Here is a 26,792-nt window from a genome sequence, read left to right as displayed (position 1 = left end):
ATTTTGGGGATGGAAGAAATATTAAAGCACCGCTATATACAAGTGATGAATACATGGGAAATAACGCATGAGGAAAAAAATAGAACATAGCTATGTAAATCTAACTCTGATCAGGAGAATAATCTGCAACACAGCCACTAAAAGGAATAAAAATTCTAATGGAAGCAAATTCTAATTCTGAATACAACCATTGTTTTACTCTCCGTAGGAGTTATTTGATATGATTAAATATCTTCACACACTCCAACCTTTCTGTTTCCCTTGTACGGGTTCTTTTCAGTTTAGTAAGGGAGTCCTTGTCACATAAGTTCTTTCTATAGGCCAAACATTTCTAATATTTCCTCCCTGTATGAGTTATTTGATGCGACTTAAGGTGGCTACTCTGACTGAAGCTCCTTCCACACTCCAAACATGTATAGGGTTTCTCTCCTGTATGAGTTCTTTCATGCGACTTAAGGGTGCCACATTTACTGAAGCTTTTTCCACAGTCCGAACATGTATACGGTTTCTCTCTTGTATGAGTTCGTTGATGCATCGTAAGGGAGCTACTGCACCTGAAGCTCCTTCCACACTCCGAACATGTATACGGTTTCTCTCCTGTATGAGTTCTTTGATGCAGTGTAAGTAAGCTACCACAACTGAAGCTCTTGCCACACTCCAAACATTTATACGGTTTCTCTCCTGTGTGCAATCTTTGATGCAAGGTAAGGCTGCAACTGTAGCTGAAGCTCTTTCCACACTCCAAACATGTATATCGTTTCTCCCCTGTATGAATTCTTTCATGCGAGGAAAGGTAGTCATTGCGACTGAAGCTCTTGCCACATTCCCAGCATTTATAAGGTTTGCTGCCTCTATGAGTTTGTTGATGTCTAGTAAGCCCATTGCTGCGAGCGAAGCTCATTCCACACTCCAAACACGTATGCTGTTTCTCCCCTGTATGAGTTCGTTGATGCGACTTAAGTGTGCTACTTTGAGTGAAGCTCCTTCCACACTCTGAACATGTATACGGTTTCTCCCCTGTATGAGTTCGTTGATGCAACTTAAGGCTACTAGTTTGATTGAAGCTTTTTCCACACTCTGAACATGTATACGGTTTCTCCCCTGTATGAGATCTTTTATGCAATTTAAGGGTACCACAATGACTGAAGCTCTTTCCACACTCTGAACATTTATAGGGTTTCTCCCCTGTATGAGATCTTTGATGCAAGATAAGGACAGTACTCTGACTGAAGCTCTTCCCACACTCCAAACATTTATAAGGTTTCTCCCCTGTATGAGTTCGTTGATGGGACTTAAGATGGCTACTGTCACTGAAGCTCTTTCCACACTCCGAACATGTATACGGTTTCTCTCCTGTATGAGTTCTTTGGTGCCCGGTAAGGCTATGATTGTTACGGAAGCTCTTTCCACACTCCGAACATGTATACGGTTTCTCCCCTGTATGAGTTCGTTGATGGGACTTAAGATTGCTACTCTTACTGAAGCTCTTTCCACATTCCAAACATGTATACGGTTTATCCCCTGTATGAGATCTTTGGTGACCAGTAAGGCTACGATTGTCACAGAAGCTCTTTCCACACTCTGAACATGTATACGGTTTCTCCCCTGTATGAGATCTTTGATGTGAGGTAAGGGAACTATTCTGACTGAAGCTCTTTCCACACTCTGAACATGTATACGGTTTCTCCCCTGTATGAGATCTTTGATGCAAGGTAAGGGTACTATTCAGACTGAAGCTCTTTCCACACTCCGAACATGTATACGGTTTCTCCCCTGTATGAGTTCGTTGATGGGACTTAAGATTGCTACTCTTACTGAAGCTCTTTCCACATTCCAAACATGTATACGGTTTCTCCCCTGTATGAGATCTTTGATGTGAGGTAAGGGAACTATTCTGACTGAAGCTCCTTCCACACTCTGAACATGTATACGGTTTCTCCCCTGTATGAGATCTTTGATGTGAGGTAAGGGAACTATTCTGACTGAAGCTCCTTCCACACTCTGAACATGTATACGGTTTCTCCCCTGTATGAGATCTTTGATGTGAGGTAAGGGAACTATTCTGACTGAAGCTCCTTCCACACTCTGAACATGTATACGGTTTCTCCCCTGTATGAGATCTTTGATGCGAGGTAAGGGTACTATTCAGACTGAAGCTCTTTCCACACTCCAAACATGTATACGGTTTCTCCCCTGTATGAGATCTTTGGTGCCTGGTAAGGGCATCATTGCGACTGAAACTCTTTCCACACTCTAAACATATATACAGTTTCTCCCCTGTATGAGATCTTTGATGCGAGGTAAGGGCACTACTGTTACTGAAGCTCTTTCCACACTCCAAACATTTATAAGGTTTCTCCTCTCTGGGAATTTGATTTTCACCACCCTGAGACATACCAGTCAGCCTCCGGCTTCTGCCTTCGTCTCCCCTCTCGCCTTCTGCCTCCATCTTGAACCCTCAGCTTCCTTTGCTCCCCCTCCTCTTTGGATCCTTTCGGTGACACTTCTGATTGTTCCCCTTCTGCCAGCATCCCTTCAACATCTCCTGATGGAATAAAAAGGAAAACTGATGAAATGCTAAAGGAGCGTCTTCACCCCAATCAGTCAGGACACAGAGATTCAGGTCCCAGGGCCTTGTGGCAGTTCCCTCACTGTGAGAAGGGAAGTTATAGGGAACAAGGCGGAGGGCCTTCTTGGCAGTGGTGCCCACCCTGTGGAACACCCTCCGGTCAGTTGTCAAAAAAATAACTATGCAAATTTTAGAAGACAACTGGAGGCAGCAATGTGTAGGGAAGTTTTTAATACAAAATAATACAGATACAAAATAATACAGATACAAAAAAATATTAGAAATGGGGGTTCCACATTGGTTATCCCCATTAGAGGTAATGGGAGTCAAGAAAATTAACATGAGGAGTAATTGGATTACTTACGGAGACTTGGTGGTGAAAGAAGGAGAGAAATGGAGATTGAAACCATATGAGCAAGTAAAAGAACATGTATTCGACTGGCTGCACTATTATCAGATAAGTGATATGTTTAAAAAGGATGTGAAAGAAAAAGGGTATAAAGAAAAAGATTCAAAATTTCAAACAGAAATTGTTAATAATGATTGTAAGATAATCTCAAAAATGTATAAAATTTTACTGGAATGGCACACGATGGATGAGGAAGTTAAAGCGGCAATGATTCACTGGGCCAGAGATTTAGGGTATAGTATAGATATGGAAGATTGGCAAAAAAACGTACACAGCATGTACTACGTTAAAAGAAAATGTTATGAAAATGGTATACAGATGGTATATGACACCAGTTAAATTGACAAAAATGTACAAAACCTGTAACAAATGTTGGAAATGTAAAGAGAAAGAGGGTACATTTATTCATATGTGGTGGGAGTGTAAGAAAGTGAAGGGGTTCTGGGAAATGATATATAATGAGTTAAAGAAAATGCTGAAATATAGCTTTGTAAAGAAACCAGAAACCTTCTTACTGGGAATAACTAAAAATAAAATAAATAAGAGGGACTGTAAACTCTTTCAGTACGCAATAACAGCAGCGAGAATATTGATGGCTCAAAAATGGAAACAAGAAGAACTACCGACTTTGGAAGAATGGAGAACAAAACTAACAGACTATGCAGAACTGGACAAATTAACTGGAAAAATCAGACTTCAAAGAGACCATAAGTTTCTAGAGGACTGGGGAAAATTCAGAGAATATCTGAAGATTGTATGTGAGGAACAAACAATGCTAGTGTGTTTGTGAAAAAATAAGGAATATTGCAAGAATGTAAATGAGGACAGAAAAATTTTATTTAAAGGCGATATTATAATTAAGGAATGTGAAGATAGAAATTTAACTACAGATGATTGTCAGAGGAGTTGAGGGAGGTTCAATAAGTCAAAATATGTGATGTGGAAAATTGTATGATTGGAGATATTATGGAAAAATTTAATAAAAAATTTAAAAATTATAAAAAAGATTCATGGGGTCACAGAGAGTCGGAAATGACTAAGACGACTAAACAACAACAAAGGTTTATAAGAAAGGCGTCAGGCGAACTTCCCTGGGGAGAGCATTCCACAGACAGGAAGACCCTGCAGAGAAGGCCCTGTTCTCGTGTTGCCTCCCTCCGGACCACGTGAGGAGGAGGCCCACGAAGGAGGGCCTCATAAGGGGATCTCAGGGTCCAGGTAGGTTCATATGGAAAGAAGCAGTCCTTGAAGTATTCCTGGTCCTGAGCCATTTAAGGCTTTACAGGTCTAAACCAGCAATTTGAATTGGACCCAGAACCTAATTGGTAGCCAGTGCAGTCAGAACAGGATGGGGGCAATATGCTCAAACCGCCAGTGAGCAGCCTGGCCACTGAATTCTGCACTAGCTGAAGTTTCCAGACTGTCTTCAGAGGCAGACCTACGTATAACGCATATCTATATCTAACCTTGAAGTTCCCGGAGCACAGACAACGGTAGATAGGCTATTCCTGTACAGCTAGGGGTGTAGCTGGGCCACCAGCCAAAGGTGATGAAAGGCACTCCAGGCCATCTGAGCCTCGAGCGACAGCAAAGGATCCAGGAGAACCCCCAAGCGACGAACCTGCTCCTTCAGAGGAAGTGTAACCCCATCAAGAGCAGGCGACCTCCCAGCCATCTGCTCTAGGGAACCACCCACTAACTGAGCCTTATCTGGAGTGAGCTTCAATTTGTTGGCTCTCATCCAGTCCATTACCCAGGCAAGACACTGGTCCAGCACTTGCACTGCCTCATCTACAGATAGAAAGGAGAAATAGAGCTGAATGTCATCAGCATACTGCTGGCAACGTACTCCAAACCTCTTGATAACCCCTCCCAGCGATTTCATGTAGATGTTAAACAACAAGGGGGATTGGATTGGGCCCTGCGGAACCCCACATTGAAGCTTCCATGGGGCTGAAATGAATTCCCCAAGTAACACCCTCTGGGAATGGCCATCCAAGTAGGACTGGAACCACCGCAAAGCAGGGCCACCCACCCCCAGTTCAGAGAGTCGCTCCAGAAGGATACCATGGTGGATGGTATCAAAAGCCGCTGAGAGGTGGAGAACAATGAACAGGGACACATTTCCCTTGTCTCTGTCTCGACAGAGGTCATCATACAGGGCGACCAAAGCAGTTTCTGTGCCAAAACCAGGCCTAAACCCTGACTGAAATGGATCCAGAAAATGAGTTTCTTCCAAAAGCACCTGGATCTGGTCTGCGACCACTTGCTCCAGAACCTTGCCCAGGAAAGGGAGATCAACAACTGGCCGGTAGTTAGGCTTTCTGAATTCAGGGAAGGTTTCTTAAGGAGTGGTTTTACCTCTGCCTCCTTCAAACATGCAGGGACCACCCCCTCTTGTAAAGAGGCACTGATCTTCTCCCTGGCCCAGCCTGCTGTTCCCTCCCTGCTGGATTTTATCAGCCAAGAGGCGAAAGGGTCAAGAGTGCAATTGGTCACCCTGACTGATCCAAGCACCTTGTCCATATCCTCGAGCCTGACCAACTGAAAAAACTCATCCAACACAACAGGACTAGACTGTGCTCTGGACACCCCATGAGACTCATCTGCTCTCTTGGTGGATGGAAGCAATTTTATCTTCTTCTTTTTCCTCGATAAAATTTATTATAGAAAGTATATATACAATCAATATAACATTCATAAAATAAAAGAGTCCAACATAAAGATATATAAAATAAAAATTCCAACACTGGGACTTCCCTCCGCCTCAGCTCGACATCTTTCAATATTCTATACTCTTATTTACATTGTGTTTTTGATAGTATTCAACATTCACCTATTATTAATTTGTCATAATCTGATTCAACTTTACATCCTTAGTCTATACATATCTACAGGTTTTCTTTAGAACAGTGTTTTTTCATTTGGTCCTCAAAGCATTTCCATTCCTTCCTTAAATTCTGATTTGACTGGTGTCTTATGGCTGCTGTTTGGCCAATTCTATAAAGTCACATAATTTACTTATCCAGTCTTCTTTTGTGGGAATAATGCCCCCTTTCCAATTTTTAGCAAGTAATAATCTGGCTGCAGCTGAATAACCTTTTGATATCCTGTGGGGTGTCCTTTCCTATAATGCCCATTAGATATGCCTCTGGATTTTTTTCTATAGGAGCTTTCAGCATCTTTCTTAGCTCTTCATGGATACACCCCCAAAATTTATTAATTTTCTCACAGCTCCACCATACATGGATCATTGTTTCCTCTGCATTACTGCATCTCCAACATCGGTTGGATTTGAGTTTACATATCTTGGCTAGTTTGGAAGGTGTCACATACCACCTGTATAACCTTTATCATTGTTTTCCTTGACAGTATAACAGGCAGTAAATCTGATATCTAACCTCCAGAGTCTCTCCCACTGTTCCATCTGTATTGTGGGGCCGATGTCCCATTTAACCATTACATTCTTTACTTCCTCATCTTTCGGATACCATTCCAATAACAGTTTTAGATAATATTTTTTTGTCATTTCGTAATAATGCATTTTGTAGTTTGGATTCATCTTTCCCAAAGCCATTTTTTTGGTGATATGGGAGCCAATCGGTGAGGTAGTGCCTTATCTCTCCAAATGTTTTCAATCTCAGATGTCCTTGTCTTCTTTTAATAGTTGACTATAGGTTGCCCAATTTCCCTCCATATTTATTTTTTTGACTGCAAAAGTCTCTACTGGGGACAGCCACCATGGCGTTTGGGGTTCTAATAATGGTTGGTATTTTGTCCACACTTTATAAAGAGCATTTCTGACTATATGATTAGTGAACCCTCTGTGGACTTTGACTTTATGCCATCCGTACCTGTTGTTGCAACTCTCCAAATCAAGTATATGTTTTCTCTAATAAGATCCAATCCTTTATCCAACATAGGCACGAGGCTTTGAAATATGTTCTTAAATCGGGGAGTGCGAAACCCGCCCCTTTCTTTGTCAGTCAGTAATTTGTATTTTATGCGGGGTTTCTTACCCTGCCATATGAACCTGGTCAGATCTCTCCTGCAATTGTCAAAGCATTGTGGCAAGCAATTTTAACAACAACATGCTTTGCAAAGAAGTCAAAGCGAGCTACCATTGGTTCTACCACCACCTTTGGGCCAGCCTGTAAAAGGCCCCGTACAACCCGGAAAAGTTCTGCCAGACGACATAATGAGGAGGCAATGGAGGCAAAAAACTATGCTTTCTTTGCTGCCTTCACTGCCACTAGGTAGGCTTGCTAATGAGCCCTTACCAGTCTTTGGTTGCATTAATTAGGATCTTTCATCCACTTGCGTTCAGCCTCCCAGCTTGGAGTGTACCAGGGGGCCAATCGGACTCCACAAAGTGGGAGAGGACGCTCAGGAATATTCGTATTACTAGTAGTATTATCATTATTAGCCTGTCGGTATAAGGCCGCAGCAACACGTGGACTTTTAATGTGGACTTGAAGTTGCTTGTTTCTCCTTTTTTAAAAAACCTCTTCCACCCAGAACTGCTCTTGCAGAAACTGCTGTTTAACTGAAACACAAATAATTTAAAATGTGTGTGTTGGGGGGATGTTATTGGGTTGTTTCTGTTTTGATTATGTACTTTGAGTTTTTATATTGTAATTTTATCCTGTGAACTGTTCTGAGGCCTGTGGGTATAGGGAGGTATATAAATGTAACAAATTATAGTAAAATCAGGCCAGATAAAAATTATTACAAGTTCCAGGGGGAGCCTCTGCAGAAGGTTTTCCAATGCTTAAGGGTTTGCCTTGACCCCAAGCCCTATGGGGAGCCCAAGGAAGGTCCCCCACCTGCCCAGGTTGGCCTGCTGGGAGGAGAAAGATATTTTCCATTAGGAAAAGATGTCCTACCCCCATAAAAAGGAAGGAAGACCTATAAATGAAAAATTTTAGCGGAATTAGATACAGAATGCATCAATTACAGGAAATGTAAATAATAATAATAATAATAAATTATACCCCGCCCATCTGGCTGCTGAGTTTCCCCAGCCACTCCGGGGGCCTCCCAATTGAGTGTTAAAAACAATACAGCATTTAAATATTTAAAACTTTCCTAAACAGAGCTGGCTTCAGATGTCTTTTAAAAATAGGATAGCTGCTTATTTCCTTGACATCTGATGGGAGGGTGTTTCACAGGGAGGGCACCACTACTAAGAAAGCTCTCTGCCTGGTTCCCTGTAACATCACTTCTCGCAATGAGGGAACCGCCAGAAGGTGCTGGATCTCAGTGTCTGGGCTGAACGATGGGGGTGGAGATGCTCCTTCAGGTCTACTGAGCTGAGGTCCTTGAGGGCTTTAAAGGTCAGCATCAACACTTTGAGTTGTGCTTGGAAACGTACTGGAAGCCAATGCAGATCTCTCAGGGCCGGTGTTATATGGTCCTGTGACTGGCCATTCCCAGCCACCAGTCTAGCTGCCACATTCTGGATCAGTTGCAGTTTTTGGGTCACCTTCAAAGGTAGCCCCACGTAGAGAGCATTGTAGTAGTTTAAGCGTGAGATAACCAGAGCATGCACGACTCTGGCGAGACAGTCCGTGGGCAGGTAGGGTCTCAGCCTGCGTCCCAGATGGAGCTGGTAAACAGCTGCCCTGGACACAGAATTGACCTGCGCCTCCATGGACAGCTGTCAGTCCAAAATGACTCCCTGGCTGCACACCTGGTCCTTCAGGGGCACAGTTACCCCATTCAGGACTAGGGAGTCCCCCACGCCAACCTGCCCCCCCAAAACAGTACTTCTGTCTTGTCAGAATTAAACCTCAATCCGTTAGCCGCCATCCATCCTTCCCCGCCTTCACTGGTTCCCATTTGAAAGAGAGGCAGAGCTGGGTCTCATCCGCATATTGATGGACACCCAGTCCAACCCCCCTGATGATCTCTCCCAGCGGCTGCATGCAGATGTTAAAAAGCATGCAGATGTTAAAAATGAATCATTTTAGCTGAATTATATACAGAATGCATTAATTATGGCAAATGTAAATATTATGGGAAATACCCTTTGCAAAAGCGCGGGCATTAGGAGAAATCTACACCAAAATGCTGACCAACTTTCAAGAGGTTGAAATAATTTAAAATAAAATTCTTTAAAACTAACACTATTTAAAAATAATAACATGTGAAAATCTGGGTAAATTGACGACTAGAAAAAGGAGACAGAAAAAACTTACATTGAAACGGGGGTATTATGGGAAATATATGGGAAATACCCTTTGCAAAAGCGTGTGCATTAGGCGAGATCTGCACCCACCAAAATGCCGACCAACTTTCAAGAGCTCTATTTAAAAATAATAAGATGTGAAAATCTGGACAAACTGATGACTAGAAAAAGGAGACAGAGGAAAAGAACTTACCTTGAAAGGGTTTGCCTAATGGGTTCTTTTTCATCCCTCCCCACACTCCCCCCAGCTGCACCCCCCGTCTCTCCCCCTTTATAATACATAATACATACGACCCACCTCCAGCGCCTCCGAGAGGAAGGACAGCCGCCGCCATGACAGGTATCTCTCCCCCCCCCCAAGCGGGACAGGAAGCGGAAGCTGCAATTCTCCCGACAGCCTTTTCCCCTCCGCTCTAGGAATCTCAGCTCTGTCGCCGCTGCTGTTAACCGTTTCGGAGCCGAGCGGCAGGAGCCTCTGGGCTTCTCCGGGCAGAGAGCGAGGAGAGGCGCTGGTCTCGCCTCCAGAAAGCCCCGCTGGATCAGCTGCACGGGAGCCCTAAAACGTTTTCTAAACTATTTATTATTATAATTATTTTCAATTTTTAAAATAACGTTTTTCCTTTTGGTACACAGATATCCAATCCGAATTTGCAATTTGAAACTCCCAGGGCAACTTTGGGCCAGCCACTGTCTCTCAACCTGAGCCTACCTCCCAGGGCTGTTGTGAGGATAAAATGCCTTGAGCTCCTTGGGATACAAATGAAATGGGGGAAAAACAAACAAACCTTCCAGTAGTTGTAGTGCAAAACATCTGGGATGGAGGAAGGCTCCATTGCACGTTACCTTTTATTTTTTAAAAACCCAACTTGGGGTGCAGAATGTGGCTGCACCGCTGGAAAGCGTGGATCAGATTGGCTGCATTTGCAAAAATCTACGGTTCCCAGGCTGTTATTATTTCTGCTGCCTGGACTAAGTTGTTGTTTAGTCGTTTAGTCGTGTCCGTCTCTTCATGACCCCATGGACCATAGCACGCCAGGCACTCCCGTCTTCCACTGCCTCCCGCAGCTTGGTCAAACTCATATTAGTAGCTTCGAGAACACCGTCCCACCATCTCATCCTCTGTCGTCCTCTTCTCCTTGTGCCCTCCATCTTTCCCAACATCAGGCTCTTTTCCAGGGAGTCTACTCTTCTCATGTGGTGGCCAAAGTATTGGAGCCTCAGTTTCACAATCTGTCCTTCCAGTGAGCACTCAGGGCTGATTTCCTTAAGAATGGATACGTTTATCTTCTTGCAGTCCATGGGACTCTCAAAAGTCTCCTCCAGCACCATAATTCAAAAGCATCCATTCTTCGGCAATCAGCCTTCTTTATGGTCCAGCTCTCACTTCCATACATCACTACTGGGAAAACCATAGCTTTAACTATACGGACCTTTGCTGGCAAGGTGATGTCTCTGCTTTTTAAGATGCTGTCTAGGTTTGTCATTGCTTTTCTCCCAAGAAGCAGGCATCTTTTAATTTCATGATTGCTGCCTGGACAATATCCGATATCTTTATTGTCATTGTCCCATACAGAACAATGAAATTGAAAAACTACATAAAACATTCAAAACCCCCTAAAAACTCTGAAACCCCATTTTAAAACGTGAGGGCGAGCCGGCGAAAAGAGGGCGAGCCCCCTCCGTGCCAGCTCTAAGTAGGGCAAATCACGCCCCCCCAATCAGCCAGCTGATTAGCTGGCTGGGGGGGGCTGACCCGGCCGGGATTCCCCTGCTCTCGCGGGGGCTGGGACCAGCCCCCGCTCACGTGGGGTGGGCGTGAAGCCCGCAACCCCACCTCCTGGGCAGGCTGGAAGTGGCTTTGCGTGGCGAGTTCCCGCCCCCCGCCAGGATAAATAAAGACACGAGACACCAAATTTAAAGTTAATTGGGCGAATTAGGCCACAACTTTATTGAATTCAGGAATGAGAGGCATTGGCTTAGGCATTGGTCCTAACGACTATCCGGCTCCAGCCCATTTGCTGGAGACACGGGGAAGGGTTAACCTTAAATCGGGGGAGTCTCCTGCCAAGGCACGTCGACTAGGAGCTCCCCCGGGTCACCGCTCTGGGGCGTGACTTTGGCCCACACCTCCATAGGCTTCGGACAGGGCCACGCCCCCCGGAGTCTTTTAACGGACCACCCTTCGCTCGCTGGGGGGAGGTGATGGCATTCCTCCCCCCCCACATCCTCTTAACGCCTTCTTACCAATGCCTACCGCCACACGAGCAATCGCTCGCCGCCAATACTCTCATGCCTGAAACCAATCCCTTATCCCCTTTGCCATATCCATCAGCCAAATATCATTTCCCGCATCCGAAAGATGCACGCCATCAAACCGGTAGAGGACCTCACCGTTGACACATGTGCCCGGGTGGTCAATGACACTCCCACCCAGGGCTGCCACTCTACGCACCACCGCCCTATATATGGCTATCGGGCACCTGCAATCTCTCCAAACCTGCCTCTCCATCCACGAGGCCCAAATAAAATAGTAGTGACGTTTGGGTAAGAGGCCTTAAGTTCCTCAAAGTCACTAAAGATATGCCACATCAAGTCGACTGCCTTTCTATAAGCTAACTCTTTTCGCCTAATTGGATAACTAAACATCTGGGGGGCCCTCCGCTGCCATTCTGGCCCTAATAGCGGGCAACATTTCGGCCCAGCGCATTCCCCTTCGAGAGATCCAAGATATATTGATGTAGCTAAGGTGCGGCCCGAGACCGAAATTGATGGCGCGGACCCTGGCCCAATGCACCATGCTGTGCCCGATTATCCAGATGTGCGCCCTCATAGCTCCTGCATCCTAGGTCCCCGTTAACGGCATAGTTTCTATCCCAGTGGACGGTGCAGGGCCTATACTCCAAATATGCGTCACAACGTCACCTGAAAGCAAAAGAAGGTAACAAAGCCAGGTCAGGTATACTGTGAACAATCACAAGGACTTACGAATATATCCTTTATATGCACCAGACTTCCCTTAATGCATCAGACTTCCACTGCCCCCAAGTCCTTCATCCTTTCAGATGAGAGTCTCAAATGCACTGCTGTGGTGGCGGCCCCAATCCTAAAGGAGTTAACCGTGAATTCAGCTGAGGGTAAACCGCAGGCAGCAATCGCCCCTCGCATAACGCGCATGGACTGATGCCGTGCAAGGCCGGAGCCATCCCAATGTTTGAGGAACGGACCTGAGACAGTTAGTCTCACGTACATGAATTGTTTAGTGTCCTTTACTGCTGATCGGTTTTGGAACATTGGACAAGCAGGACTAAATTGGATCTGAACAAGGTCAGGTCTCTCAAACTACCTCGGGCAGCGGAATCTGATTGGCCCTTACAAACCACTTGGCATAGCGCCAAAGGCAATGGAGTATGCAGCTGTAAATAACTGGGCCTTGTCCTCAGACCAATAGATACTTTTATTTATTTATTTATTTATTTATTTATTTATTTATTTAAGAAAGAATTGGCATAGAATGTCGTAAGTTAAGGGCCTTCTACCATCACTTTTAGAAGGCCGCAGCCTGCGCCAGCCCTACAGTGCCCTTCACACTAAGAAGGCCACACCAGGGTCTCTGGATTAAACAACCTTACAGAAAAGGAGATTGCGGCCTACTGGATGTTTAAGAGTCTTTGCTGCACGACCCAGTACCCTCCAATGTACCAAGTATTGCAGAGCTTCAGCCTTGGTAGGAGGTGTGTCAAGCCTAGGATTTTTTAATTTGCCTTGAGGTGTGTCAAGCCTAGTTTTTGTTGTTGTTTGTTTGTTTGTTTGTTTGTTTTTACTATTATAATTATTATTTTATAAATTTGCCTTGAAACTCCATAAAGTCCACCCAAGCCTTTTTATAAGATCTAAGCATGGGCGGGGCTCCTGAAGCTAATACTCCCTTCAGGACATCACGTTCCCCAGGCTCCAAAGATGCTCCCGGAATGGCTGTGGCAATTTGCTGCGCCTGTGCATCCGTGATGCCCTTGATAACCCCAGGGTAAATTTGGTAGAGAAATAGATGTTTAATTCTAAGCACAAAAGGACAATGGTCTGGGACAGATTTGCCACTCTAGGAGAGTGCGAAAATTGTTTAGACAGGACACTGCTAACCATTTGATTGTTGGTCCAGAAGCATACCTGGTGACTCCTGAACTCTTCAGCCCGCAAATGCCATTGTACTTTTCCATGCACTAACCTTCAGGTCCGACTTGACCACTTTAGAGAGGCGCACTCAGTGTTGCGGAGCGCGCAGTCCCGCTGACAGCTTAGCCAATCACCCGCAAAAGGGGCGGCCAGGGGACACTACCCAGCATGCAACGTTGAGGTGACCGAAGCGTGACTTTACGCTGGCCAAGGGTGACCTTCTTGAGGGGAAGAAGTTGCAGGATTAATTTTTTAAGTGCTGCTAGCCTCTCCCTTGGTAGGTGGGATGTCTGTGCAATTGTGTCCAATTCAATACCCAAATAGGTTATGGTCGAAACTGGACCCTCCGTTTTGTCCGCCACCAAAGGTACTCCAAGCTCCTCAGGTGAAAGCCTCTAAAGTAGAAGCGCAATCAGGGCTATTACTAATGATGGGGGAGAAGAGTTATCGAGATAATGGGTCACCCCTTCAGAACCAGTTCTAAAGCGAAGAGCCCAGTCCACAATTGCACTAAATGACTCAAAGTGCACAAGCTACTGAGCACCCTATCGGCATAGATTTGTCTATGGAATAAGCCCCCTCAAATCTAAAAACCTTGCCATAGAAATTCCTCAGGGTGAATAGGCAGGAGACGGAAAGTCAACTCAAAGTCGCAATTAGCCAAGAGCGCGCCCCTGCTGAACCTGCGCATATGCTTTATAGCCTGATCAAAGGAGGCATATTTCACAGAATAAGGCTTCTGTGGTGTTGCATCATTGACTGAGCCACCTCTAGGGTAGGGTAGGTTGTGGATCATAGGATACTCTTCTGGAGTCTATGGGGGGACAATGCCTAAAGGTGAAATGAGTAAACCCACTATAGGTGGCTCCCTGAAGGGACCCCGGCCACCCTCCCAGCCAGAAATTTCTTTTAATTTCTTTTTTGCAATAGCTGGCATTTCCCAAACTGGTTTTGGGGGGGGGTTCCCTGAGTTAGGGGGTAATGAAACGAGGATCTTGAAGCCATAAGAGAAACTCTTTCCCAGGGTACTTTGCTGCCTCTATTTTAGGGTATTTATCGAGAAGGGTTCTAAGAGGTGAGAGCTTAACAGAAGAGAACATCACAGTCAAGGGCCAAATTCATACCAGTTTGTGACTGTTCTTTTTGGCGGGTCTGTGAGCTTTTCAAGACCCCTGGTTGAAATGCCCCCTCCCCTGCTGCCCGGAAAGGGCTGTTTACCTTTAAAACATGAAGACGCTGGGTGGTTACCTAGGCATGCGCATACTTACAATTTGGCCCCTGGCACACACCCGTGTTGTACTCATGGTGAGGGACTCGATTAGCTTCAAATTTTCCAACTTTCCTTTTTCCACATAGGGACCCATATGCTCCATCCAGTAATTCTGGTCGCTCAGAACACAGCAGGTGGTGGGCAGCAGGAAGCTTTTCTGAATTGTCCTCGGTATCAGAAAGCTTACTTCTTTTGCTCTTCTTGGCCGAATGCTTCTCCTTACTTAGACTTCTTTCTCCCTTGCCCATCATTGGAGACTGGTGCTGTTCTGCAGCCGCTGACACTCCCTGTTGCCCCTGCGTCTCATCATCCGATGATGTTTCGGAGCCCCCTTCTATGGCAAAGGCTGAGGTTGTGAATCCTGTAGAATACTGGACAATGAAATTGAAAAACTACATAAAACATTCAAAACCCCCTAAAAACTCTGAAACCCCATTTTAAAATACAATATACTATAGACCTCCTTATGCTGCGTTTAGAACCAGAATTGCATTTGCGTAGAAACTGTTTCTCAGGCGGCTAGTCCTGGCTTTTATAAGCCTATACTGTACCTTCTTCCAGAAGGCAGAAGCTGAGGAAGGAAGGGTTAAAGCGAAGCGGAGGAGAGCGATTCCTAGAGAGGAAGGAAATTGGGAAAGGAGAGGGGGGAGCGTGTCCTCTAAAGCAAAAGACTTCACCCCTCCAGCTTTGCAAAGGGAACCTTGGAGAGAAGTCGGAGGTTTAGTGCGCGCAAGGAGCGCAAAGAGGAGATTTTTTTTGCAAGCCGGAAGCCGGTTCCTGGAAGGTGGTGCGCCTCCACCTGGGGAAAGTGGCCTTTGTCCTTTCCACCCGGGGTGTGTGTGGATCTGGTGAGCCCCCTCCTCTTGCATTTGGGTGAAGGAGACCCACAGAGAATATGGGGAGGGGGGAAATGCAAGGGAGAAAAGCGAGAGGCGGGTTGCAGAGACGCAGAGTAGCTGGACAGTGACTGGAGAGGAAACGGGCAAGAGGCAGGGGGTTGAGCAGAGCAGGTGCCATAGCATAATAGCATAGTTGAGTCGGCAGGGACCCCAACCCTCCGCAATGCAGGGATATCAACTAGATTGGCCTGGCATCGGTGGCCTAATTTTGTTGTTGCTGTTTAGTCGTGTCCGACTCTTCATGACCCCCTGGACCAGAGCACGCCAGGCACTCCTGTCTTCCACTGCCTCCCGCAGTTTGGTCAAACTCATGCTGGTAGCTTCGAGAACACTGTCCAACCATCTCGTCCTCTGTCGTCCCCTTCTCCTTGTGCCCTCCATATTTCCCAACATCAGGGGTTTTTTTCCAGGGAGTCTTCTCTTCTCATGAGGTGGCCAAAGTACCGGAGCCTCAGCTTCAGGATCTGTCCTTCCAGTGAGCACTCAGGGCTGATTTCCTTGAGAATGGAGAGGTTTGATCTTCTTGCAGTCCATGGGACTCTCAAGAGCCTCCTCCAGCACCATAATTCAAAAGCATCAATTCTTCGGCAATCATCGTCTTTCTCCCAAGAAGCAGGCGTCTTTTAATTTTGTGACTGCTGTCACCATCTGCAGTGATCATGGAGCCCAAGAAAGTATATCTTAATATATCTTGCATTGATTGAGCTCCAAGCATCACGGGTCTGGAAACCAAGCCTTAGGAGGGCTGCCACATGGAAGAGGGAGCATGCTTGTTTTCTCCTACTCTGGAGGGTAGGATTCGAACCAATGGCTTCAGGTTACAAGAAAGGGGATTTGTTATGTACTGAGTTGAATAGGATTCAAAAGGCAGCAGTCTGATTGGTCCTAGAACACTAGGATTCAGAATGCAGCAGTCTGATTGGTCCTAGAACAATAGGATTCAGAACGCAGCAGTCTGATTGGTCCTAAAACAATAGGATTCAGAATGCAGCAGTCTGATTGGTCCACAGGAGCCACCCAATCCAGCTCCAGGTGGAAGTGAATCCGCAACCAGATTGGCCTACAGGTGAATCCCGGAATTAGCCAATCACGTGAGGCCCATTGTGTAAATAATGTATATAAAGCAGGCATTCTGGGGGAACTTCCATTCTTCCTCACCACTATGAGCTGTCGACTCTGAGTATAATTCAGGATTCCAACTCAACATTTTGGAAAGCTTTCTGATGGTAAGAGCTGTTGGACAGTGGAACGGTTTCCCCCCGGGAAGTTGTGGACTGTCCTTCCTTGGAGGTTTTTAAGCAGAGCTCCCGTCCGTCATGGATGTGTAAGAAACATAAACGTAAATCTGCCCTTATTCCCTTATGGGGAACACAAGAGCCCTTATAGAGTCATTTTCCAGGCTCTCCATCAGTCGGAGTAAAGAACAGAGGCCAACCAGAGAATATTGAGAAGCAAAGCAGCTAGTAAGCCTGATCTTTATTGAACTGTTGCAACAGAGTGCCCTCTTCACACGCAGGAGAAGGAGGAGGACCCAGAACCAAGGTGTGCCCGCCCTTATATAAACACTTTAAATTGCAAGCCCTGGAGTCCAAGCCCACCCCCAGAAACATCATACATACATCACAGAAAGGGGTGTAGCCCAAGACCACCACCCCAGACACATCATACCGATATCACAGAAAGGGCGGTCTACAACAGAAATCTGAGTGCGTTGTTTACCTCCTGTCTGGCAGCTTACCTGTTAATGCTTACTTGATTGGATACCCTGGGGAGCCTGGCGAGTCTTTTGTAACGATAAATACTTAGTTCCTGAGCCAGGTCACAGGCTCACCCTATTCATACACAGACATGCCCTTAAGACAGGATTTGTGAAGGAAAAGACAACGGGGAGGCTTTTCCATTTTCCTTGACCTTGCAGAGAAATCATTTGGTCAGTTTGGGAGTCAAAATGCTTTCAGGGCTGTTTTCCTGTGCTGCTTCAGACATGTGGTTTATATATCTATGTACGTGCTTGCTTAGTACATTTATGAACATTTATTATGTATATAAGATCTTAATTTTTTTATTTCAGATGCTTTAGCTAATATTCCTGCATTGCAGGAGGTTAGATGACTCTTGGTATCTCTTCCAGCTGTGCAGTTTTATGATTCTATGACATCCAGGGGATTGCCCAGAAAAAGAGATGGCAAGTTGTAAACATTAACTAACTGGAGGATATTTCCCCTTCTCTTCCAGGATCCTGTGCCTTTGAAGCAGAGGCTGTACATTTCACCGAAAATACCCTGATGGATCCAGACCAAAGGGAAGCTGTGGAGGAGGAGAAGCCTGGAATCGTGGCCTTTCTGGGTAAGAGCCCCCTTTCCCCTTGGTTGATGGTGAAAAACAATAATCACAGCCTATTTTTTTTCTTTTCTTGTATGTATCCTTGCTACATAAATAGCAACACCCTAGTGGTCCCGGGCCCTAAGGAAGTCAGATTAGCCTCAACCAGAGCCAGGGCCTTTTCAACACTGGCTCCGGCCTGGTGGAACGCTCTGCCTCATGAGACCAGGGCACTGCGGGATCTGATTTCCTTCTGCAGGGCCTGTAAGACAGAGTTGTTCTGCCTGGCTTTGGCTTGGAGCCAATTTGATTCCCTCCCCCTCTTTCTTTTTCCTTTCTCCTCCTGTGATGAGGCTGCATTTTAATATTTTATTGTTTCAATATTTTAATGTTGTATTTTAATCTTGTTTTTAAGTTGTATTCATTCAACTTGTTTTTATTATTGCTTGTTAGCTGCGCTGAGCCCAGCCTTGGCTGGGGAGGGCGGGGTATAAATAAATAAAATTGTTGCTGTTGTTGTTATTATCATTATTAACGTTATTACAAGTTCCAGGGGGGAGCCCCTGAAGAAGGTTTCCCAATGCTTAAGGGCTTGCCTTGACCCCAAGCCCTATGGAGAGACCAAGGAAGGTCCCCCACCTGCCCAAGTTATTATTATTATTATTACATTTCATCACCCTGCATCTTCGCCTTCCAGCCTGGCTGGGCTTCCGGGGTCCCTTTCCAGGAATCCTTTAAGTTGGCAGACCTTTGTCAAAGCCACAACAGATGTTGGGTGTCCAGCTCCTTCCTTGATTTTAGAAGAAGCTGGAGGGAGCCCCAAGGTTGCAGTCTCATATGGGCACAAAGAGCATCAGACATGCCCTGTTTTTGATCAGGGAAAGGAAGGAGATTAAATTATTTTTTATTATTAGTCGCACTCTTTTGCTTCTTGCCCCCAAATCCTTTCCTTGCCCCCATAAGACCTAATCTCCAGCCTCAATCATTTCCTGTATGTGGGAGGTGATTAAATAATAATAATTATAAATTCCAGACTTTCCACCTTCCCTCTCCTTACTCACAAATCCTGCCCCTGCCCCTAGTCTTTCCCCCTCATCCTCTTAGTTTCACATCACATTCCCCCTCCCTGGTGCTCGAAAACCCCAACCCTAGAGAATGGTGCTCAAGAAAGAATAAGAAATTATTCTATTCTGTTCTGTTCTTTCTTAAAATTTTCTGTTTTACAATTTTGAATATGTACCCATTTAAACAACCTTAGGATAGCAATGACTTCCCTTCTTCTCTTTCCGTGGTTCACTTTGTTAATCATAAATCCCTGCATATTTTACAGAAACTATACCATTCAGTATTCCATTATTACATCCATCAAAACTTATTTACACTCTTGAATTTATCTTAATGCTGCGAACGTTTTCAGGTGTACACAATTTCCCCTCCTATATTCAATAAACATTTTCAAATCTTCTCCAAATGTATGTTCTTCTTGTTCTCATATTCCATATGTTAAGTCTGCAAGCTGCACGTATTCCATCCGTTTAAGTTGCCATTCTTCTTTAGTTGGGACCTCGTTTTCCATTTTTGGGCAAACAAAACACAGGCCGGAGTAGTGGCATACATAAATAACCTTTTTTGACACCTGGGAATTTCTGTCTGAATAATCCCCAAGAAAAAAGACTCTGTTTTTTGGGGTGAAAGTGCTTTTAAACATTCTCCCCCAATTCATTGTGGCTTGTTTCCCAATACTTTTTTTACCCTTTTACAGGTGGCCCACATATGAAGGAACGTTCCCTCAATCTCCTTGCTTCTCCTTTGTATTCTAAAAGGGCGAGGGGAGAGGTTTGCCTAAAAGCAAACTCCCCTCAATCTTGAGTACTTTTCTTGTTGGACTACAATCCCCATCATCCTTAGCTAGCATGGCCAGCGATCAAGGATGATGGGAGCTGTAGTCTCACCAACACATGCAGTTTGGGGAAGGCTGGCATGAATTTTAGCAACTTAACAGCGTAATCCTGTACATGCCCGTCTGATCCCGAACCAGGTTTTAAGGTCCTTGTATTAGTTTGCAAAGCCCCAAACAACTTAGGTCCAGGCTACCTCAGGGACCGCCTAAGTTACAATTAAAACCTACTTCAGTGATCTCGAGGTTGCCAGGAGCAGTATTTTTCAGCCACCAAATGCCTGGGTGAACAGGAATCTTTTTTTCTTTTTTGATAATAATTTTTATTAGTTTTCTATTATAATCCAATAATAGCCTCATTATAACAATACCAATTTATAATACAATTACTAATACCAATCGTTCAAATATGTAATTTAGATAAGGTGTGTTAGAATTGATGGTTTGATGATTTTATTCTTTTTCTACGTTCCAAAATTTTATAAATTTCAATTACATTCCGGTCGTCATAATAATCCCTTATGCAGCAACTGCAATATTAATAACTTATATTTGTATTGACACCTTAAATGTTTTATAAAACTACAAGTGAAGCACTCAAACTATATCCTTGTTCTTCTTGTGTGTGGCAGTTATTCTGTCCATGGTGTTTCTTCCTGTCCCTGTAAAATGTTATGTCTATCTTTTCCTGGTTGTTGCTGTTTCCTTGGGCGGAGCAGATATCCCATTGTTGTTCCATAAATATCTCCCTCACTCTGTCCCATGCTTTGTTGTTTTGCAAAACAGGAATGTTTTCGGATTCCTCCTGAAAGATAATACTGATAGAGGCAGGCTCACTTCACTAGGGAGGGCATTTCCACTATTGGGGAGGCACCACCGAAAAGGCCCTCTCATTTGTCAAAATTACAAAGGGGTACTCACTGTTCTGACCCTTGCCACAAAAAAGGTTGTCCGCCCCGTGCTCCTTCTTTGATATCAAACTCTTATTTCCCATTTGGGCTGTTACTAATTAATTGTCTCTCCTTTTTCCTGAACGCTCTGTCACAAGAGATTAGGGCCCTGTGGGACCTGACATCTTTCCGCAGGGCCTGCAAGACAGAGCTGTTCCACCAGGCCTTTGGTCAGGGCGCAGCCTGACTCCCTCCTCTGGCAATCTGCACAGAATTTTGCTTAACGGTTGCCATCAATTTGATTTTAATTAATTTTTATAATGAAATGTTTTTAGAATATTGGATCATTTGATTGTTGTTAGCCGCCCTGAGCCCGGGTTTGGTTGGGGAGGGCGGGATATAAATAAAATTTATTATTATTATTCTTCCAGGACATGGCAGGAAAGAGAGGGAGAATGAAGATGAACCACACAGGGTGTTGTTAGACAGAACCGGATGTGAAGAGGAGGAAGAAGGGAGAAGAAAACCTGAAGTGAAACACATACTAAGCGAATCCTCTGCTTTTCAGAGCGCTGAGATTTCTGAAATCCCAGTCCAAGAAAACATAGCCGAAGGAGAGGAAAGGAGCCAGTGCCTTGTGTGTGGGGAAAGCTTTACCTGCAAATTGAGCCACATTGCTCATTGGAAAATCCACACAGGGGAGAAACCATTTAAATGTTCGGACTGTAACAAAAGCTTCAGCGATAAGTCAACCCTTAGAAAACACCAGAGAATCCACACGGGTGAGAAACCATATAAATGCATGGAGTGCGGACAGAGCTTCAGTCAGAGCACAAGCCTCACTTCCCATCACAGAATCCACACAGGGGAGAAGCCCTATAAATGCTTGGAGTGTGGAAAGTGTTTCAGCACTAGTAAATATCTCACGATTCATCAGAGAATCCACACAGGAGAGAAACCATTTAAATGCCTGGAGTGTGGAAAGAGCTTTAACAGGAGAGATGCTCTTACTTCACATCAAAAAATCCACACAGGGGAGAAACCCTACAAATGCTTGGAGTGTGGAAAGTGCTTCAGCAACAGCAAGTATCTCACTTCACATCAGAGAATCCACACAGGGGAGAAACCGTTTAAATGTTTGGAGTGTGGGAAGTGTTTTAATAAGAGGGATGGCCTTGTTGCCCACCAAAATATTCACAGAGGGGAAAAACCATATAAGTGTTTGGAGTGTGGGAAGAGCTTCAGCAGCAGCAAGTACCTGACTTCTCATCAAAGAGTCCACACGGGAGAAAAACCTTTTAAATGTGTGGAGTGCGGAAAGAGTTTCAGGCAGAAGATAAATCTCACTACCCATCAACGAACTCACACAGGGGAGAAACCGTATCCGTGCTTGAGGTGTGGAAAAAGTTTTAGCCAGCAGACTAACCTCACTGCACATCAGAAAATCCACACAGGGGAGAAACCCTATAGATGTTTGGAGTGCGGAAAAAGGTTTAATCATAGCACAAGCCTCACTCACCATCAACAACTTCACACGGGAGAGAAACCGTATAAGTGTGTGGAGTGCGGGAAGAGTTTCAGTACAAGTGCCAGCCTTACTTCACATCAAATTATCCACACGGGGGAGAAACCCTATAAATGTTTGGAGTGTGGAAAGCGGTTTAGCGATCACAGAAACCTCCGTTCACATCAGAGAATCCACACAGGGGAGAAGCCGTATGTGTGCTTGGAATGTGGAAAGAGGTTTAGTCATAGAACCAACCACAGTTCACATCAGAAAATCCACACAGGGGAAAAATCTTTTAAATGCTTGGAGTGTGGAAAGAGCTTTTTTTTCAGCACCAGCCTGATTTCGCACCAAACTCTCCACACAGGGGAGAAACCGTATAATTGTTTGGAATGTGGGAAGAGCTTCAGTAGCAACAAATACCTCACGGCTCACCAACGAATCCACACGAGGGGAAAGCCATTTAAGTGCTCGGAGTGCGGAAAGAGCTTCCGTCAGAGTTCAGACTTCACTTCTCATCAGAGAACCCACACAGGGGAAAAACCGTACAAATGTCTGGAGTGTGGAAAGAGGTTCAGTACTAGCAAATACCTTGCTTCCCACCAACGGATTCACAGCGGGGAGAAACCATATACATGCTCGGAGTGTGGTAAGAACTTCACCCACAAGACAAATCTCACCAAACATCAGAGAATCCATAGAGCAGATAAACCACAGAACTGTTAAGGAATGCAGAATTTGTTTCATCTAATCCTGAGGTCTGTTTTGGAATTGCTGTTAGTGAATGTACTGAATCTTAATCCAAGATGGATGCACTATTGCTAGGGGTGCTGGCGACTTTGAGACTGGGTTTCTCTTCCCCCTTTAGAAGCAAATCTGAAGCTTAGGGATACTCCTAGATCTGGTTTTTCAGCTGAAGGGTCATGAGGTAGAAAGGAGTAACTGTCTGTGCCCAAGATGAGGCCTGCTCTCCCTTGCTGTACCCTTTCAAAATAAACCTCACTACACATCACAGAAAAGGAAAACAAAAATTCCTGAATTGTTGGGGTAGGCAATGCAACGCATCCTCAATTCTCATCCACAAATTCACTCGGGAGAGAAATGAGATAACTGATCCGAGTTTCAAATCAGAACCAGTGAAGGCGGTGAAGGTCCTGTGTGAGTGCCTGGAGGTGGTTGGAGGATGGATGGAGGCTAATGGATTGAGGTTGAATCCTGACAAGACAGAAGTACTGTTTTGGGGGGACAGGGGGCGGGCTGGTGTGGAGGACTCCCTGGTCCTGAATGGGGTAACTGTGCCCCTGAAAGACCAGGTGCGCAGCCTGGGAGTCATTTTGGACTCACAGGTGTCCATGGAGGTGCAGGTCAATTCTGTATCCAGGGCAGCTGTTTATCAACTCCACCTGGTATGCAGGCTGAGACCCTACCTGCCTGTGAACTGCCTCGCCAGAGTGGTGCATGCTCTGGTTATCTCCTGCTTGGACTACTGCAATGCGCTCTACGTGGGGCTACCTTTGAAGGTGACCCGGAAACTACAACTAATCCAGAATGCGGCAGCTAGACTGGTGACTGGGGGCGGCTGCCGAGACCACATAACACCGGTCTTGAAAGACCTACATTGGCTCCCAGTATGTTTCCGAGCACAATTCAAAGTGTTGGTGTTGACTTTTAAAGCCCCAAATGGCCTCAGCCCAGTATACCTGAAGGAGCGTCTCCACCCGCATCGTTCTTCCCGGACGCTGAGGTCCAGCGCTGAGGGCCTTCTGGCGGTTCCCTCATTGTGAGAAGCAAAGCTACAGGGAACCAGGCATAGGGCCTTCTCAGTAGTGGCGCCTGCCCTGTGGAACGCCCTCCCATCAGATGTCAAAGAGATAAACAACTACCTGACATTCAGAAGACATCTGAAGGCAGCCCTGTTCAGGGAAGTTTTTAATGTATGACATCTTAGTGTATTTTTGGTCTTTGTGGAAGCCGCCCAGAGTTGCTGGGGAAACCCAGCCAGATAGGCGGGGTACAAATAATAAATTATTATTATTACAGAAAGTGCTACACCAGGGAAAAACCGTATAAAAGCCTGGTGTATAGAGGGAACTTTTCTTGGAAGACCTTTGTCACTAAACATCAAAGAATCCACACAGCAGAGAAATGACAGAAAAGCCAGGGGTGCAGAATGACTCGGAGCTGAACTGATTTCCCTCTGGTTTTCTTAAACTACATGCTCCTTGGTTGGGGCTGGTGGAAGTTGTAATCTGGACAGCTGAACTATAGTCACAGCACAATACCCGAGTTAATTCTGGAGTGGCCAGTATTGACTGTATCGAATTCTAATGGACATGAAAGAGCTGCTATTGGCTGAGATTCTTGTGGGGCTCCCCCTCTTTTGAATGGAGTCTACACCACATTTAAGTCACCACAATGCCACTTTTAAAATTCATGGCAGAGAGTTGTTAGAAGAGCGTCTGTTCCCATCAGAAAGCTACAATTCCAAGAGTTCCCTGTGAAGACTGACCGTGAAACCAGTCTGGGAACTGTAGTTCTGTGAGGGAACAGCTCTAAACGCCTCTCATAATTGATGTGTACACTTAACTGGAATGTGTTACTGAACTTACTGAAAATGTGTTGTCGTCGTTACCGTTTAGTAATAGGCAAATTAATGCATCTAGCTGAAATTTGTTAGGAGACCCCAAATTCTCCTTACAGAGCTGCAAGTCTTGGAGGTCCCTGTAGAGAAGAACTGATTGTTAAATCCCTCTGGGAACTGTGGCTCTTTGAGAGGAATCGGGAGTCCCTGTGCGGATTATAACAAATAAAACGCAGTTAGAATCATAAAATTGCAAGGGTCTTCTCGCTCAGGAATTCTGCCCCAAGTCATCCTTAGGTGGTCTCGAGCCACCAACCTTTTGGTTAACAGCCAGAAACACTCACTTATTGGCCCATGAGACTTTAAAGCAACTTACGAATCACAGAATAAGATGGGTCCTAAAAATAAAGATTTGAGGTGTCGAAAGGGCAAAGAGGATTGTCTTTTGAGGGGAGGTGGGGATTAATCAGAAATGTCTTCCAAGTCAGTGGTCCCTAAACCTTTTCTCCCAAGAACCACTTGGAAATTGATGAGGGTCTTGACCAGGGGTCAGCAAACCTTTTCAGCAGGGGGCTGGTCCACTGTCCCTCAGACCTTGTGGGGGGCCGGACTATATTTTTTCTGGGAGGCAATGAACGAATTCCTATGCCCCACAAATAACCCAGAGTTGCATTTTAAATAAAAGGACACATTCTACTCATGTAGAAACACGATGGTTCCTGAACCATCCGTGGGCCAAATTTAGAAGGTGATTGGGCCGGATCTGGGCCCTGGGCCTTAGTTTGCCTACCCATGGTCTTGACAGATCTCCCCAAACACTCTCCCCTCCCCACAACACTTTTTGGTGCAAATCCATCATTTTAGAGAAGCCGTTTTAAGATCCCACATCTATCGTGGCACAAATTCCCCCTGCCATTTAAATGGATTAATGCCTTTCTCCCTTTATTCATACATGTCCCAGAAATTCACATCCCTACGATTAATCTAGGAGTGAGGTTTGGCTGTAAAATTGCCCACTGGCATTTTGCACCCGGGCCACAGGCCTGAGAAGGCCGGCAGTTCGACCTGTGGAGCATCTCCCCGTTGCTACAACATAGATTGATTGATAAAATATATTTGTATATCACCATTTCATTTTTAAAAATATTGACGTGGTTTGCGACAATTAGAGCACAATAAAGAACAATACAAAAAATTGACGCAGATCGCCAGCTATTACAGAAAATGCTTTTGCCCTGGAGGCAAAGACATGCTGAAGATTGTCTTGTGTTGTTCTCTATTTAAATTACAGTAGAATCGTTGAGTATTACCGAGGGTAATCTAGTCCAGCTCCCTGCAATGCAGGAATCTCAACACGCTGTCGCCCATCCAATTTGAAACCATATCTGACACTGCTTAGATTTGCAAATGTGCTAGCAGTATTTCTAAACTTTGCAAATGCCCCTGTTTACTAGTGCATGTAAATGTGGAGCAAATCTGCAGACTCTTTTCTGGGGCATGTCAACGCCTTCCTTAGGTCGGGACCAGGGATCTTGTACTTTTTTCCCTGTAGAAGACATAATCCAAGGGTCGGTAGCCTTTGTCTCATCCAGATGATGCTGAACTTCAGTTTTCATCATCCCTGACAGCAAGGGCTGATGGGTGTTAACGTTTATTTGTTCATTTATTAAATTTCTATACAGTGGATGCTGTTTATTTCTTCATTTATTAAATTTCTATACAGTGGTACCTCAGGTGAAGTACTTAATTTGTTCCGGAGGTCCGTTCTTAACCTGAAACTGTTCTTAACCTGAAGCACCACTTTAGTTTATGGGACCTCCTGCTGCCGTGCTGCTGGAGCACGATTTCTGTTCTCATCCTGAAGCAAAGTTCTTAACCCGAGGTACTATTTCTGGGTTAGTGGAGTCTGTAACCTGAAGCGTATGTAACCCGAGGTACCACTGTGCAGTGGACGCTCGGGTTGCGAACGTGATCCGTGCGGGATGCATGTTCGCAACCTGCAGCGGCGCGTCTGCGCAGGTTGCGATTCAGTGCTTCTGCGCATGCGCGACCGCCGAAACCCGGAAGTAACCCGTTCCGGTATGTCCA

At 45.2% G+C, this 26,792-nt stretch overlaps 2 protein-coding genes across 2 annotated transcripts; one reads left to right on the top strand and one right to left on the bottom strand.

Moving 5' to 3' along the window:
• Positions 1-279: 279 nt before the first annotated feature.
• On the bottom strand, positions 280-7,891 carry LOC309364502 (uncharacterized protein). The gene is made up of 2 exons (XM_081901932.1): positions 7,259-7,891; positions 280-2,545 (listed from the first exon to the last, which is right to left on the bottom strand). The coding sequence occupies exon 2, from the start codon at positions 2,447-2,449 to the stop codon at positions 332-334; it is 2,118 nt and encodes a 705-aa protein (XP_081758058.1). The 5' UTR covers positions 2,450-2,545; positions 7,259-7,891; the 3' UTR covers positions 280-331.
• A 7,340-nt stretch (positions 7,892-15,231) lies between these two features.
• On the top strand, positions 15,232-26,429 carry LOC309364608 (uncharacterized protein). The gene is made up of 3 exons (XM_081902264.1): positions 15,232-15,456; positions 17,743-17,853; positions 21,048-26,429. Exons 2-3 carry the CDS (start codon positions 17,793-17,795, stop codon positions 22,847-22,849), a joined length of 1,863 nt encoding a protein of 620 aa, XP_081758390.1. The 5' UTR covers positions 15,232-15,456; positions 17,743-17,792; the 3' UTR covers positions 22,850-26,429.
• The last annotated feature ends 363 nt before the right edge of the window (positions 26,430-26,792 follow it).

The sequence above is a fragment of the Podarcis melisellensis genome, assembly GCF_964234715.1.
Source record: "Podarcis melisellensis genome assembly, chromosome: 2".
NCBI lineage: Eukaryota > Metazoa > Chordata > Lepidosauria > Squamata > Lacertidae > Podarcis > Podarcis melisellensis.
Note: the sequence above shows the minus strand (reverse complement) of the source record. Positions and strands in the feature narration are given on the sequence as shown.

Excerpts from the sequence above, each read along its gene's own strand:
- LOC309364502 (XM_081901932.1), bottom strand. The coding sequence starts at position 2,449 with ATGGAGGCAGAAGGCGAGAGGGGAGACGAAGGCAGAAGCCGGAGGCTG.
- LOC309364608 (XM_081902264.1), top strand. The coding sequence starts at position 17,793 with ATGGATCCAGACCAAAGGGAAGCTGTGGAGGAGGAGAAGCCTGGAATC. Across the intron at positions 17,854-21,047 it reads TGGAATCGTGGCCTTTCTGG|GACATGGCAGGAAAGAGAGG; the intron begins GTAAGAGCCCCC and ends TTATTCTTCCAG.